General features: G+C 52.0%; 1 protein-coding gene across 1 annotated transcript in view; it reads left to right on the plus strand.

The window, feature by feature from the left end:
• The first annotated feature begins 2,599 nt into the window (after positions 1-2,599).
• Positions 2,600-15,376, plus strand: part of EPHA10 (EPH receptor A10) — a 42,990-nt gene continuing 30,213 nt past the window's right edge. The window contains exons 1-5 of the mRNA XM_027537783.1: positions 2,600-2,796; positions 4,928-4,992; positions 5,689-6,367; positions 12,561-12,716; positions 13,324-13,674. Coding sequence (XP_027393584.1) covers positions 2,691-2,796; positions 4,928-4,992; positions 5,689-6,367; positions 12,561-12,716; positions 13,324-13,674 — 1,357 coding nt within the window. The 5' untranslated portion in view covers positions 2,600-2,690. The remainder of the gene's footprint in view (positions 2,797-4,927; positions 4,993-5,688; positions 6,368-12,560; positions 12,717-13,323; positions 13,675-15,376) is intronic.

Raw genomic sequence — 15,376 nt, forward strand, 5'->3', positions numbered from 1 at the left:
GAAAAGTCCTATGTCCAGTTGAAAATAGAGGGTCCTGACCGTGGTAGGTTCAGCACCATGGAAAGAAACAAGACTGCCCTTAACCCTTGGTCTCATAATTAAGTACCATGGACAGAACCTACTGAAGCACCGCACCCTTCCACCGCCCCACCCCGCCAACGGCGTGCAGGCTTGCTGTTCTATGGAGGGATCTAACCCGGTTCCTGGTTGACTGCCTCTAGCACTTAAAGCTCACAATAAACCACAGTTCAGTTTCCATCTGAAGCCCTCCTGAATTTCTTTACTGAGGTGTCTATTCCACAGCCTCCTGGTGAGAGTGGAGTCGCCTTAGAGCGACTCTTATTAAGATCCAGCTGATTTGCATATATCTGCATACACAGGGGGCTTCTCCATTCTGCTTTTATTATAGATGAATTGTTCAGATGAAGAAAGACAAGGTATATTTCACTTCTTCTTTTCCTCTTCTTTCCCTATTCTTAGGGTCTTGATCTGGTGATTTCCCCGAGAAGCCTGCAGGGGTGTGTGATAGGAGAGGTGGGAAACAGACTCCAGACAACCAGGGATTTGTTGGGTCATTCTGTGTGGTTTTCCTCGGATAATTTCCTCCATCTTCTTGACTTCTGAATGATCCTTGTGAGGATCACAGAAGGCTGCATTTTGTTTTAGCACATGGGGTCAGAACCTCTGGGTTGAAGTTCCTGGAGTTCAGGGAAGAAGCTGTGGCTGGAGCCTTAGAGACTGCAAAAAGGATGGGACCCCGTTTTGAAGAGAGGGATGAGGAGTGGTTGAGTGAGGACTCATTTTGAAATGAAAGGAGTCCTGGGTCTCTAAGCAGCTTCTAAAAATACCATCTCCCAGCGCTGGGGAAAGGGGGAGGGGAAAATCGAGCGTGTAGAGAATAAAGATGGGAAGGAGGTGGGGGTGTAAGAGCCCTTCTTCAGGTAGATCTGATTTCAGAGCCTCCGCCTGCATCCAAGGGCCGGCAGGGATGCCACACCTCCGTATGCTTCCTCAGAGAGCTTCGGTCTTCTTCTGTCTCCGAGCCTCAGCCTCTCCTGATGACCTTTCTTTGTGCGGGCTAAGGAACTCAATTTCTCCCAGCCTCTCTTCCTACTGTTGCTGTCCAGCAAGTATGTCTGTGAGTAAGCTTGTACACATACCACACACATACACACACGAAGTGACACATGAAAGTGGCTTGTAAATGACCAATGCTTTATGATGTCAGAAATTTTAATTCCGTTTGGTGCTCATGGAAGTATGGACTGTGCAGAGACAGGGCGATTCACTCAGGTATTCTCAGCACAGAACATGGCACCCGGTGAGTGTTGGCTGAAGGGTGTGGAGTACATATATAAAAAATGCACAGACATCCAGGCCATGCAGGACTCACATTCATTCTCAAGGCTTCTCTAGCTAATATAGCCTCCAAAGGAGAGGGGTTAGGCCCCCAAGAAAAGAGCTCTGAAAAGCCACAGGGTGGGTGGAGCTTTCTCTGCTCACGTTCAGTCCAGACGGTGGCGCTCAGTAGCCGCCTCCCTCATCCTGGAGGGCTCCAGCCCTTCCCACCATCAACGCCTTAAACCCTCAGCCAGCACATAAATGACCTTCACAAGACAGAGGTCGTGCTCCACGTTTCCTTTCGACTCCTTCAGGGCTGGGTGAACTCTGTGAGGATTACTCCTCCTCTCTCGCTGATGCCTGGGAGTCTGGCCGCTGCTTTCCTCACGAGTCCCCGAGGTGGGCGGAGAGCGTTTATAAAGGGGGGAACTCCAGGCTCTGAGCAGACTGGGGAAAGGGGTGGTCGCGGAGAGGGCTGCCTGTGTCCTGGCTGCAGAAGCAAGAACCTGGGGAACCACTCGTTCATGCAAAATCTATCAATCGCCCATCCCGGCGTCCACATGATTCCCCAGCCTCGGAAGAGCTGCTGGTAGTGTGGCACTGTGTCTTCCACTTTACTCTCCTTTCTCGTGTAGCTCTCGGGGTCGTGCTTGGCCTCTTCCTCCCCGGTGTGTGTCTGTGTGTGTGTGTGTGTGTGTGTGTGTGAGAGAGAGAGAGAGAGAGAGAGAGAGAGAGAGAGAGATGAAGGCGGGGAGAAAGGGGGCGGGGTGGAGCCACGAGATACCAAAAGCTGCAGATACAAGAAGAAGACAAGGGCTAGAAGATAGAGGAGCTTCCCAGAGCTTCGGGTCGGGACACCAGTCTTCAAAACCTCCTGCAAGTCCTGGGTACTAGGGGTCTTCCAGGTTAGCTCAGAGGCTGTTTAAGTGTCGCTGCCTCGCCGCGGTTTGCTCCTCCTTAAGCCACGCCCACATTGCCTGTTTCTCAGGAATGAGAGGCTAAGGTTCAGCGCTCTGGGCCACCTACGGCAGGTCATCCCTCTCCCCTTGAACCGAACCAGGTCTCAGCGCTGCCCCACCCTCCATGGTTTGGAGACTGGCGGGACCCCTTCCTTTTCCCCCTCCAATTTGCTGTTCGGCCCCTGGCCTGTGAAACTCCACCTCTCCACCTTCTCCTGGCGGGGATTGGTGGACTTCCCGCGGTGGTACATAGGGATTGGTGCCCATGGATGATGGTCACAGGCGAGATCCCGCCCCACAGCCAGCGCTAGGGTCTGGGGGCACTGCTCAGCGGTGCTGGGGCTGGCGCGGCTTGAGCCGCCGCCGCACTGACAGCTCGGTCTGCGGACCATGGAGACCGGCGCCGGCCCACATCCACTGCGCCTGTTCATCTGCCTGATGCCGCTGTGTCTCGCCTTGCTTTTGGGGCCGGGGAGGCCAGGGACCGCAGAGGAAGGTGAGGAGACTGGTGGCTGTTTTGGAGGCTTGGATGCCAAAAGATAGGAAGCTGAAGAACCGGGGTGCTTGAGGAAGGAGTCATACGAAGAGACTGGAGTCTGTATTGGGGTTTGAAGCAAGCGGACAGCGAGAAGCAAAGAACTGGAGAGAGAGGAAAAGGTGGCTAAGCAACGAAGAAGAGAGGAGCACTGAGGAGCTCGGGGGCTGGAGACCTGGGAGGCTGGGGAAGAAAGAGACCAGGAAGCCAGACGTGGGAGCCAGAGGCGACGGTTCAGGGGCCGGTGAGACGGACAGGCTGAGCAACTGGAGGTGGAAGGTGTGGGGGCAGGGAGATGCGGAGGTGAAATCTGAGTATAAGGAGATGGGATGGAGCCGGAACAGTGGGGAGTCTAGGGGACCACTGCGTGGCAAACAGAAGGTAGAGCGCTGGTGGGGCGACGAGGGCGGGCGGTCTGGTGGCAAATGTGGGTGAGAGGGCGTGGGGTGGGGGATTGGGGGAAAGAGTCTGGGAGCTGTCCGACGTGCTGACCAGAGGGAGCTGTCCGCAGTGCTGAATTTGGAGTGTAGCCTAACCAGCGCAATCTGCGTTGCCGGGTTCGGTGGTGCTCGCTGTACCAGAGACTGCGTTTTGCGTCTGACCCTGAATTTGAGGGAGCTGTACACTCAGTTAAATCCAGAGGCGTAATATCCAGGTGCAGGAACTGGAGGAGCTGGAATCTGAGGCGTTGGCCTCGGGGTTGTTCTGGGCGCTAGATCTCTGATGCTTTCCAATATGCAATTCCGATGTGCTGTCGGTTACACCGAAATCGGGAAGCTGTCAGTGGTCCTGCTCATTGTCACTGACACCTCTGGGGCCAACCCCTTTAAAGGGCTCACCTTGGAGCCACACCCCCTTGCTTAAGCTCCAGATGAGTAATCTTCAAAGATTTGGGGATGGCCTGGGCTTCTGGCTCTGAGCTGCTGCTGTGCTATTCTAACCAGTGTTTCTCTGGAACCCATATTGACAGCAGAATTCAGACTGCAGGTCAGATGCCTCATGGGGGAAGAAAGTGACCACATGCATCTCTGGTTTAGAAGGGGTCATGGCTTTATATATTAAAGGAATCCTGATAATCTTTCAAAAGCAGTGGAGATGACAGCCCCTGGGAAAGGGGCTGGTTGAGGAGGTAAAGATTTTTACTTTTTTTTTGCTGCTGGCAGGGTCTCTCTACTTCGTTTTCCCCAGAGGCTCTGGGAGTCAAACTAAAAAGTTCAAGTCTCCCCTATCCCTGGTGACCCCAGACCTCAGAAGAACCCATGAGTATGAGTGAATTCAGGAATGTGTACAAGAATTCTCGGATATGATCACTTTCTCCCTCTTCTTGACACTCAGTTATAATTTGGGAGATCTGGGAAGGTGGGGGGGGTCACTGATCCCCCCATTTTAGAGCCAATCTTAGAGCACATGTCATGGATTCCATGCAAGGCTGAATAATGACTCTCCAAATATTTCCATACCTGAATCCCCAAAACCTGTGAATATTATCATAAATGGCAATAGACGTTGCAGGTATGGCTAAGGGTCTTGAGATGGAGAGGTTACACTGGATTATATGGGTGACCCGATTACAATCACAATGGCCCTTAGAGCCACAGAAGTCAGAGTTAGAGAAGGAAACAGGCTGGAATGATGTGTTTTGAAGATGGAGGAGGGGGCCACAAGCCAAGGAATCCAGGTGGCCACTAGAAGCTAAAGGAGGCAAGGAAATGGATTCTCCCATTTGAGCCTCCGGAAGGGACCAGTCTTTCCAACACCCTGACTTTAGACCAGTGAAACTGATTTTCAACTGCTGACCTCCAGAACTGTAATATAATAAAGTTTTGTTGTTTTAAGCCACTAAATTTGTGGTAATTTGTTACAGCAGTCATAGAAAACTAATACAGGCTCCTTCCCTAATCATTGTGGCTACCTTTCTTTAGACTAGACCTACTCATGCTTTATCATGGGGATATATGAAGTGGGAAAAACTTGTCTGTATCCTTCACCACATTCTCTGTTTTCTCAGTCAGCAAATTTCAAGTGAACTCACCAAAGGTTCTCACCCCGCCACCCCGAACTTTCTGACATTTCTGTTCTTCCCTCTCTCTAGTCATCCTTTTGGATTCCAAAGCTTCCCAAGCTGAGCTGGGCTGGACTGCACTGCCAAGTAATGGGGTAAGTGTAAACCTTTCCCTCTCTGTCCCAAGGAGCTCCTGGTGGTCCAGGACTCAGCCCCTTTATCTCTCCGTGGCTACATCAGATCAAAATGCTCCTGAGAGCATGTAGTCTCCAGCAGCCCTGGCTTCAAGCCAGAGTGGCCTATTAGAAAAAGGTTGACTCTTCAGTCAGACCGCAAAAAAAAAAAAAAACTGATAAGAGAACTGGGTGTGTCTAGGAACAGACAGCATCTGGATGGAACCAATGCTGGATGGTGCCTTGCACCCAGTAGGTCCACTAAGCAATGTTGTTGACTGATGGATTGACAGGATAAGCAAGACTTGGAATCCTAAAAGGGGCTTGGAAACTTGGGGTAATGGGGGGAGATGTGATGGTGTGACAGCAGCTTAGTGTTGTGGAAAGAGCACAGGGTGGACAGCAAGGAGACTTCTTACTTCTGCTACAAGAGGAAGTGTCTATCCACTCAAGTCACCCCTCTCTGGAGCCCGTTTTCCCTGTCAACTGGACCTAAGTTGTCTCCAAGGTTTCTCCCAGCTCTGCGTCTTATAATTTCAGGGGTGTGTATGGGGAAGGAGGGGAGAAGAGAATGCAAAATGATGGGGAATGGGGACTTCAGCCCCAGTCAACGCCAGGGCTCGACCTCTTGGGGGCGCCTTGGCTCTAAGCCGCCCACATGTTTGTTCTCTTCCCCAGTGGGAGGAGATCAGCGGCGTGGACGAGCACGACCGTCCCATTCGCACATACCAGGTGTGCAACGTGCTGGAGCCCAACCAGGACAACTGGCTGCAGACTGGCTGGATCGGCCGCGGCCGCGGGCAGCGCATCTTCGTGGAGCTGCAGTTCACACTGCGTGACTGCAGCAGCATCCCTGGAGCCGCGGGCACCTGCAAGGAGACTTTCAATGTCTACTACCTGGAAACCGAGGCCGATTTGGGCCGCGGGCGTACCCGCCCAGGTGGCAGCCGGCCCCGTAAGATCGACACAATCGCGGCAGACGAGAGCTTCACTCAGGGCGACCTGGGTGAGCGCAAGATGAAGCTGAACACAGAGGTGCGCGAGATCGGTCCGCTCAGCCGGCAGGGTTTCCACCTGGCCTTCCAGGACGTGGGCGCATGCGTGGCTCTAGTCTCTGTGCGAGTCTACTACAAGCAGTGCCGCGCCACGGTGCGGGGCTTGGCGGCGTTCCCAGCCACCGCAGCCGAGAGCGCCTTCTCCACGCTGGTGGAGGTGACCGGAACATGCGTGGCACACTCAGAAGGGGAGCCCGGCAGCCCCCCGCGCATGCACTGCGGCGCCGATGGAGAGTGGCTGGTGCCCGTGGGCCGGTGCAGCTGCAGTGCGGGATTCCAAGAACGCGGTGACATCTGTGAAGGTATCCAGCGCCCTGGGGGGTGTGGTGTGGGAGTGTAGCCCGCAGGTGGCAGTTGCGAGAGAGTGTGTCCTAGATGAAAGAGGCAGGAGGGGGAGTGGGGAAGTCGTGGGGTATGGAGCTGGGAGTCCTGACTTTTTGTGGTGCTCCCAGTGGGTGCAGCCAGGACCAGTGAGTGAAGTTAATGAGAGATGGATTTGACTGCATACAAGGGGTCATCAGGGACCTGTATTTCAGGCACCATGATAAACACCTCACACAGACCTTCTTATTTATTCACAGCAATAAAAACATCTTTATCCCTGTTTTGCAGATAAGGAAACAGGCTCAGAGAGATTAACACCTCACTTGCAGTTAAGAAACAGGGAACTGAGTTTTAAATCCAGATTTGCCCAACTCTCAGGTTCTTTCTACTACACCATGCTGCCTCCCCTGTGCATTGGAAAGAACTCTACAATAGCCCAGCTCTATTAGCTAGAAGCTGCTGGGATTGGTTACATCAGAGGGAGTGAGCTCCCTGTCACCAACAATATACAAGTCAGAGGCGGGCAGGAGGATTCTTGAGCTGGAGAGAGAGATTGGGAAATTGCACTAGGTCACTACTAAGATCCCAGCCAACTCTCTGAACTAGAGTTACTGTGCCCCCGGGGGAGATCCTTCATGTTGGGGGTTCTGTTAGACTCTCTGGTCTGTGGGGGCACCAGGAACAGGTCTCTCCTTCTCTATCTGTAGCTCTGAGGACTGAGGGTAAGAATGGGGTGTGAACCATGTGCACTTAATGAAGAAAGACCAAGTGATGCTTTTTCTAAGCCAGGTCCTTCTCTTGGTGCCAGGGCAACAAAAATGAATCAGGCAAAATCTCAACTCTTGAGAAATTCATAGTCTAAGTGGAAAGATGTAAACATTTAAAAGTCACAACAGGATGATGTATGAGCTAATAGAGAGATTGATACAGTGGTGGGAAGACAGTGGGAGAAGTGACTAAACATGCTCTCATCCCTTTGTTCAGTCATCCATTCAACATGAGTTGAGAACACCTCACCTGCATTTATTGAGGGTGTGTGATATGTTTATAAATGAATGTCACCATCTTTTCCCTGGGGCTCTTGTGGTTCAGTAACAGACTTGGAGATAAAAACTTTTCTGGGCTCTTCAGGAAAGGTTGGGATCCACTTCTGGGTTCTCCAAACCTGTATTTCTACATCGTCTATTTACCCCATGGTCTGCAGTGACCTCTAGTGTTTCTATCACTCGACTAGGAACTTCTTGAGCTCAGACAATGGGTTGTATTATCTTAGCAGCTCCAGTGTCCATAATGGGACATATGGTAGGTGCTCAATGGAAATGTACTGGGTGAGTGAGCAGTTAGCATAAAGAGTGATACATATCAATAGAAATCTGAGGAAGCCTGGAGACAGGAGAACCCAATTCTAAGTGTAGAGAGAGATGTTGATAAGGCCTTTCTTCCAGGTAGCCAAGAGAATTCTGAGGTAAGAGACTGTGTACGTAGAAGCATGGAGGCAGGCGAGAACATGGCATGCTTGGGGCTCAGCAAGTCAGCATGGATACAGAAGAGGGCACTTGGGGATGCGCGGGTGAAGGGGCTGGAAAAGAGGAGTGGCAATTCATGAAGGGCTTGAGTGGGGATAAAGAAGGGATAAAGAGCTTAGACTTCATGCTTTAGACCATTAGGGAGAGTTTGAAGCAGAGATCTGACAAATTCAGATTTGTATTTTCAAAATATCACTTGAGCTGCTATTACAAAGAAAAAGCTGGAGAAGGAAGGATTAGAGGCCAGAAGTTGAGGAAGGATGATGATGTAATAGTTCAGGAGAAGGAGCACGGGTTCTGAACCAAGGGAGTAGCAGAGCTCACTGAGTGACAAGGATGGATGTAATAACAAGAAAACCTCCACAGCACTTGGTGACCATTGATTTCAAAGGAGGAAGGAGTCCATTTTGACTGATCTGCATCCAGAGGATGGAATGGACAGATGGTAATTCACTGGAGTAGAGAACACAGGGCATGAATACACATAAAGAATTGATGGTGTCCATGGTGCACTCAAATAGAGGTAGCTAGAAAGCGGGTCTGGAGCTCAGCAACAGAGAGATAGATGCAACTTGAAGCTATGGGTTTGGTTGGGACAGACCAGGGAGAATGTGTGGGGTAAGAAGCAAGGCGGCCAATAATGAAGTCTCACAGAACAGCAACATACAAAGGGGAGCTATAAAGAAGACTGCAAGGCAGTGATCAGAGGCTGGAGGAGAGTGTGATTTCATGGCAGCCAAGGATGATGGAGGGCTTCCTGGGTGGCTCAGTGGTAAAGAATCTGCCTGCCAAGCAGGAAACCTGGATTTGTTCCCTGGGTCAGGCTGACCCCCTGGAGAAGGAAATGGCAACCCACTCCAGTATTCTTGCCTGGAAAATCCCATGGACAGAGGAGCCTGGCGGGCTACAGTCCATGGGGTAAAAAGAGTCGGACATGACTTAGCAGCTAAACAGCAACAAGAGTGATGGAAGTTCCAGGAGGGGATGGCCTGCAGTGTTGGTGAGCCATCGGGTAATGCAAGGATTGGTCAATGTCTGCCTAGTGGCCCTGGTGAGAGCAGTTTCAGCTGAGTGATGGAGGTCTTACCAGCTGCAGCAGGTAAGAGGATGAAGGAAATTGAAGAGCTAAAGGCAGTGAATGTAAACACTCTCTGGAGGCTGCGTTTGAAAGGGGAGAAGAGGGTATGATGTCTTGAGGAGGACATTGGGTGGAGAGAGGATTTTTTTTACTGTAGATGAGAGGGAGCCTTGTTTACACAGGAGGTGGGGAGCCAAAGGGGTACCAAATTGGGGGAGGCCGTCAGCCTCTGGGGAAGAAGTATTTTATTACTGATGTGGATCAGAATTGCTGATGCATGCTGCTAACAAAAAGCAGGCCACGTTTTAGTCAGTTTTATTGTTTTTAAATACAGTGCCCTGCTGCCCATACCTTAAATGGACTGTTTTTATGGCTCCACTCCCTGTACTGTTACCGGAAAGAGCTGATAGAGAAGAGAATTACCAACCGATGGCCTCTCTTCTCTCTGTGGGTTAGGAGGGGGCACCTGTACCAGTGGACAGGGGAATCTTGCTCTGCTTTACTCACCTCTGCTTTACTGCAGCTCCAGAGCCTAGAACAGCACCTGGCTCATAGCTGATGCTAAAAAATTGTTGAATGAATGGATCAGGGACTTCAGGAGCGGATTTAGATATACATTCTAGGCAATCACAAATGGATCAGGGACTTCAGGAGCGGATTTAGATATACATTCTAGGCAATCACACACACACACAGACTCAGGAACCCAATCCCACTTCTGACTTTGGCTGAGACCAGACAAAGGCCATTTGTAATGGCATCAGCTCTGCCTTAGGGAGTAAGGACGTGGGGAGGGTGCCAGGCAAAGCTTCATAAGGGAGATTATTTTGAACTAGGATTTGGAGAAACATAGGCCTTTGCCAGGAGAGAAGTTGCATAAGACACTATGGGACAAGATGCAGAGGTGGAAAAGGAAAAGTTCAGTGTGGCATGGGTGGGGTAGGCATTGGGGAGCTGTTGGAGGGTTTCAAAAAGGGAAATGAAATGGTCAGGTTTGTATTTTAAAAGGGAAGGCTTTGCAAGTGTTTTCTGTGGCTATTACAGAGCCCTCTCTGAAGACAGACACACAGAGGCATCTCTCTTTAATGGCCATGACTCTTGTTGCTCCTCTCCCAGCCACCAGAGGAATTATTGAAAGATGCGGGGTTTCCCTTGGTGGAAAAAGTCAGTGTATGACTCGTGTCTTCAAATCTCTGTAGGACTGCCCTGGAGCAGAGGGACCCAAGCAGACATGCTGAGGCTCCACAGGGTACATCAAGTCCCTGCGATGGAGAGGCATGAGGCGGGTTACATGCAGAGAGGCTGATTTGGGCTCAGCATGAAGGCCTGCGTGCTCAGTTGCCAAGTCGCTAAGTTATGTCCAATTCTTTGCAACGCCAAGGACTGTAGCCCACCAAGCTTTTCTGTCCATGGAATTTTCCAGGCAAGAATACTGGAGCAGGTTGCCATTTCCTTCTCCAGGGGATCTTCCTGACCCAGGGATCGAACCTGTGTCTTCTGCATTGCAGGTGGATTCTTTACTACTGAACCACCTGGGAAATCCCACCACCTGCTTACTGAATGCCAATGTGAGCCAGGTGGCAACCTAACAGCTGTGACTTGCTAGTCCCACTCCCCCACAGTGCCCCCTACAGGGGGCAGAGGCCTGCACTCAGATCCCAGCTCTGCCTGGTACTGAGGGGCTGTGAGAAGTTACTCAATCTCTCTGGACTCCCCCTTTCTTCTTAGAGCTGGGGGAAAGTACCCTAGGGGGCTGCTGTGCAATTTAAATGGAAGCACTTTCAAACTGCCAGCATTGTTCAACAGAGGCCGCCTCAGAAGGAGATGGGGTCCCATTACCAAGTATCTGAGCAAAGACTGTGGCTCCTGCTGGGAAAGCTGCTGGAAGATGGGCCAGAGGGCATTCAACTAGAGGACCCCTGAAATTCTGACTCTGACCATGAGGAAAAGAGGAAGGGGTCTGGTTCTCAGGAGTCCCTTCCTGAGTCTGCCCCTCCATACAACCTCTTCTAAATAGAGCCTCTCAAAGTAGATATAAGCAATGCTGTCTCTGATTGGACCACCCACCTCTGGGACCCCAGACACACATACACACGGAGAAAGGAGCCTCCCACATTCTTTCCCTCCTGCTGTGCGATCCTGCAAACATGTCCCTCTCTTACTTCCGAAGGAGGTGGGCAGGCCATGCTTAGTGTTCGCATTTGTCTGGTTTCTTGAGGCCAGAGAGACATAGGAAGTAGCAAGGCTAACACTGGAACCCAGGCCTCCGGAGTCCCAGCCTGACTGCTGCTGCCCAGACCAGATGTTAGTGAGCCCCATGCTTTGTTCCGAAGGCAGGGACTTCCAAAGGCTCCTGAGCTTTGGAGGCCCTGCCCAAAGCAGCCCAAAGCCCAGGGCTCTAAGCAAGAGGGACCCATCGCCAAACCTAAGCCTCCAGATGAGAACCCTCAGCCCCTACCCTCTGCTCCCAGAGAGCTGGAAGCTCTTCCCAAGGGCTAGTCTGCATCCCTTCTGTTGTAGTATGTCTTTTTGGGGTTGGAGAGCCACCAGTCTTCCACAAAAAGCTAAACCAGAGGAGAGGGATAAAGAAATCCTGGCAGGGACAGGGAACCTGGTGAGGACCACCCAAGCTCTGAGAGGAGGGCCAGCAGCCATTGCCTCCCTCCCTGGCCCAGCTGGTGAGAAACCTTTTAAAGTGGGCGTTTAGCTGTTTCCACTCTAGGCCTGTGCTGGAGGAAGAGTAATTACTACCATTAGTGTGCAAATATTGTCTGTACTGGGCTCAGCAGTTTGCATCTTTTATCTCAACCCTCCAACCACCTTTTTGAGGTAGGTATTCTATGCAAGGCTCAGAGAAGTGGACCAACTTGCCCAAGGCCACAAAGCAAATAAGTCGTGCAACTCAGCTGCAAACCCAGGTAGTTTATATATAAAAGCCTGTGCTTTTAACCACTGACTTCTAGGGGAGGTGAGGGAAGTGAGAGAAGCAAAGTAACTGAGGAGGTGTCAGAACGAAGGAACTTTCATGGTCCCTCTTCTCCCTCCACTTAAGAGTGGCAGGCTCCACTCCTAAATGGGGACCAAGTGCGTCAGTAGAGGATTTATGATGCATTAACCCTCAAACAGTGGAGGTGGGAGGATGAGCTCTGACAAGTGTGTATGTGTTTGTGTGTGGCAGTGTTTCTAATTGGGAGTGTGTGGGTGTCTGTCCTTTAGTAACTGGGAAACAACCCTCAGAGGCCTCTCCCTTCTGTCCTCACATCAAAACCGGAAAGCCTGGCTCCTTTTCTTCTAGTGGGCATTAGGGCAGTGTGGTGTGGGCTCTGAACCAGTCGGCTGCGGTTGGAATCCCTCCATTTACTAGCTGTGGGACATCTGGCAAGTTACTTAACCTCTCTGAGCCTTAGTTCCCTCATTTTTGAAATGAGGATAAAGTGCAAATCTCACAGGTTGTTATGAGCATTCAGTGAATTGCTAAAAGCAGCAACGCAGCCCCACCCCAATCAGGAAAGTGGAGGAGAGAGAGGCTGTGGTGTAGCCCCTTCCTCACGCAGTTCCTCCCCGCAGCCTGTCCCCCAGGGTTTTACAAGGTGTCCCCGAGGCGGCCCCTCTGCTCACCGTGCCCAGAGCACAGCCGGGCCCTGGAAAACGCGTCCACGTTTTGCGTGTGCCAGGACAGCTATGCGCGCTCGCCCACCGACCCGCCCTCGGCGTCCTGCACCCGTGAGTCCAGCTCCTGAATGCTTTACCACGGGCAGGGGGTGGGGGGCGGTCTGTAAAGGCGGAATCGAGGTGTGGTGAGGGCAGGGGCTCCACGCTGGGGAGCGCCAGGGCTCACGTGGGGGGCCTGCCCCCCAGACGGCAGAGTGGAGGGAGGGGTGGTCACCGCAGGCTTGGGCCTGGGGATGGAAGAACCAGGACAACAGAGAGAATCTAGACGAAGGGATGAGGTTAGGCTCGTTGGGGGATCACCCTGTGGGCCGCCGCCCACCGCTCCCGCCCTCACCTGTCTTAACTCTCCAGTCAGCAGGGGGACTCCCGCCCCTTACACTCTGTTAGGTCCCCAGATCAGTAACCTCATCCCCTCACTAACTTCCACCCACCCCATCACTGACCGCGCCCCACTCCCACATCCCGCCCTTCACCGGCCCACGGCCCTCCGCTGCCCTCCCCTGCCCGCCCACGCCCCGCCCTTACCGGCCCCGCCCTTCGCAGGCCCCGCCCTTCGCAGGCCCACGCCCCTCCCCTGCCCTCCCGGCCCCGCCCCCTCCCCCCTCTGCTCCGCGGCCGCCCACCCCAACCCCTGACTTCGCCCACCCGTCTCCGCCAGGTCCGCCGTCGGCGCCGCGGGACCTGCAGTACAGCCTGAGCCGCTCGCCGCTGGCGCTGCGGCTGCGCTGGCTGCCGCCGGCCGACTCGGGCGGCCGCTCGGACGTCACGTACTCTCTGCTGTGCCTGCGCTGCGGCCGCGAAGGCCCGGCTGGCGCGTGCGAGCCATGCGGGCCGCGCGTGGCCTTCGTGCCGCGCCAGGTGGGGCTGCGGGAGCGCGCCGCCACGCTGCTGCACCTGCGGCCCGGCGCGCGCTACACCGTGCGCGTGGCCGCGCTCAACGGAGTGTCTGGCCCGGCGGCCGCCGCGGGAGCCACCTACGCGCAGGTCACGGTCTCCACCGGGCCGGGGGGTAAGGTCTTCCGCATCCCGCGCGCTCCCCTGTCTCGCCCACCGCGAGCATCCCCACAGCCCGCAACCACCCCAAATAAACTGCTATCGCTGGTCTTACACAAAAATCCCCGACCCCGGCGACCCCCACCGAGGTCAGCTCCCCTCCCGAAGGCCAGGCCGGAGGGGCTGAAGATGCTGATGACTCTGTGCCTCCGGGCCACAGAAGTTACGAGTTTTCAGCGAGTCTGCGGGAGCCAGTGCCCACTCCTCTTTCCCGACCTCGGAGCGAACTTTTGCCCCACACTCAGCTCTGCAGTTCCCAGAAAAAAGAGGTGGAAGATTCTGCAGTCTTTTGCCCCCTCTGTCCAAAAATTTCAGTGGGAAGCCGAATCTTACCTCCTTATTTCCTATCTCAGAAAGAGGGACGCTGTGTGTGTTCCTTGGCCTCTACAAGGATTCTACTGCCTCACCCTCTTTCCTGGTCCTGGAAAAGAGCAAGGAAACACGGAGGGTCGGAGGGTAGGGTCAATAGAATTCACTGGCCAACATGTAACAGTCCCTTTTGGGAGTCTGGAATTTAGATGAATAAGTGAAGACCTGCACTCCTTTAATATCACACCTTCCTCATTCTTGACTTTTATTAAGACTTTTGATTTGCCTCACTCAGCTGGGGTACAGCTTCAAGTATCCTTTGCAAGAAATGAGTGTATGATTCCTGAGTCTTTTCATGTCTGAGAAGATAGGATCCTTTTATGACTCTGTCTTGTCTAATGGCAGCTGTGTTGCAGAAAAGTCTGAGGCCAGGGTAATTTTCACTGTTTTGTAGGTAACTGGGGTGCAAAGGTGTACACACGTAGATGTTTGTATAATTCTTTAGCCTACTGGTGAAAATAAAATCTAACAAGTATTGACCTCTTTTCATTGAGTTTGGCTATAACATCGTAAAACTTTCAATCTGTGTACCTCTTTTTATTTCTGAAAGTTTTTTTCAGTTATTACTTTGACTAGAACCTCTTATAACTCTAGTATCTCTCTTAAGAATCTTTCTACACCTTGAGTTGTACATCCATTTTTCTGATTCTCAAATCTTGTCACTTCCTTTGTCATTTTCAGCTCTCAGTCCATTTCCTCTGCCTTCTGGGAGAGGGTTCCCAACTTGTCTGGTCTTCTGGAAGAACAGTTGTTTTGTTTTTTTTTTCAATTATCCCCATCTAACATTTGCTATTGCATTTACATTTAGCAATTTTTTTTCTGTCTTCTTTTTTTTTTGGCTGCCCTGAGTCATTGCTGTGTGTGGGCTTTCTCTAGTTGCAGAGAACAGGGCTACTCCCTGTGGTGGCTTCTCTTGCTGTGGCATGCAGGGCTTTAGGGCCCTCGAGCTTCAGTAGTTGTGGCGCAAGAACTTAGTTGCCCCGTGGTAAGTGGGATCTTCTCAGGCCAGGAATCATACCTGTGTCCCTTGTATTGGCACTGGGCCATCAGGAAAGTCCTGCATTTACATTTTAAAAATTCAGTATAGAAAATGAAAGAAAGCACCCAGAATCCTGTTATCCAGAGATAAACACAACTACTAATATCTTGGAGTATATCCTTCCACATTTTTTTCTATATTTATATCCATACCAAAAATTATCTACTATAAATCCCCCTTTGCATAATATATGCAACACAAATTTTAATCTAGTATTTCCTGATAACAGTCATATTTTGATATAGATGGA

The sequence above is a fragment of the Bos indicus x Bos taurus genome, chromosome 3 (assembly GCF_003369695.1).
Source record: "Bos indicus x Bos taurus breed Angus x Brahman F1 hybrid chromosome 3, Bos_hybrid_MaternalHap_v2.0, whole genome shotgun sequence".
Taxonomy (NCBI): domain Eukaryota; kingdom Metazoa; phylum Chordata; class Mammalia; order Artiodactyla; family Bovidae; genus Bos; species Bos indicus x Bos taurus.